Source organism: Eimeria tenella, genomic scaffold (assembly GCF_000499545.2).
Source record: "Eimeria tenella Houghton genomic scaffold, Eth_scaff2778, whole genome shotgun sequence".
NCBI lineage: Eukaryota > Apicomplexa > Conoidasida > Eucoccidiorida > Eimeriidae > Eimeria > Eimeria tenella.
The window spans coordinates 334-783 of NW_013542653.1; the positions used below are offsets into that span (position 1 = coordinate 334).

The window sequence follows — 450 nt, forward strand, 5'->3', positions numbered from 1 at the left end:
TGCTGCTGCAGGAGACAAGAGAAAGGGGGGCTGGGGGCAGCAGCCCGAAGCATGCAGCGACCTGAATGCAAAAGCAGCAGCAGCAGCAGCAGCAGCTTCGCAACTTGAGAAGATTACTTTGTTTGAAATTAAATTAAATGCAACTAAAGGGATAGTTCGAAAAAGCCCCACCTTAAAATCATTAAGGCGCATGCAAGCCCGCAGTCCATCTCCCCCTTCTGGGAGACCCACTGCGTCTCTGTGCAGAAATAAAGCACTTGCTGCTGCTGCTGCTGCTGCTGCTGCTGAGGGTCTGCGGGCGGGGCCGGCGTCGGGCCCCGCCCCCAGGCGCCGCCCATGGCGGAGGGCTCAGCAAAAACTGGTGGGGTTGTTGTGACGCGGCGCTGCTGGCTCAAGCAGCAGCAGCAGCAGCAACAGCAGCGCGCTGCTGCTGCAGCAAGGGCAGGAGCA

General features: G+C 59.1%; 1 protein-coding gene across 1 annotated transcript in view; it reads left to right on the forward strand.

The window, feature by feature from the left end:
- Positions 1 to 336: 336 nt before the first annotated feature.
- The window catches only part of ETH_00034010 (uncharacterized protein), a gene marked incomplete at both ends in the record, with an annotated part of 330 nt that continues 216 nt past the window's right edge, over positions 337 to 450 (forward strand). The window contains one exon of the mRNA XM_013375417.1: positions 337 to 448. Within this exon, the coding sequence (XP_013230871.1) occupies positions 337 to 448 (112 nt within the window). The remainder of the gene's footprint in view (positions 449 to 450) is intronic.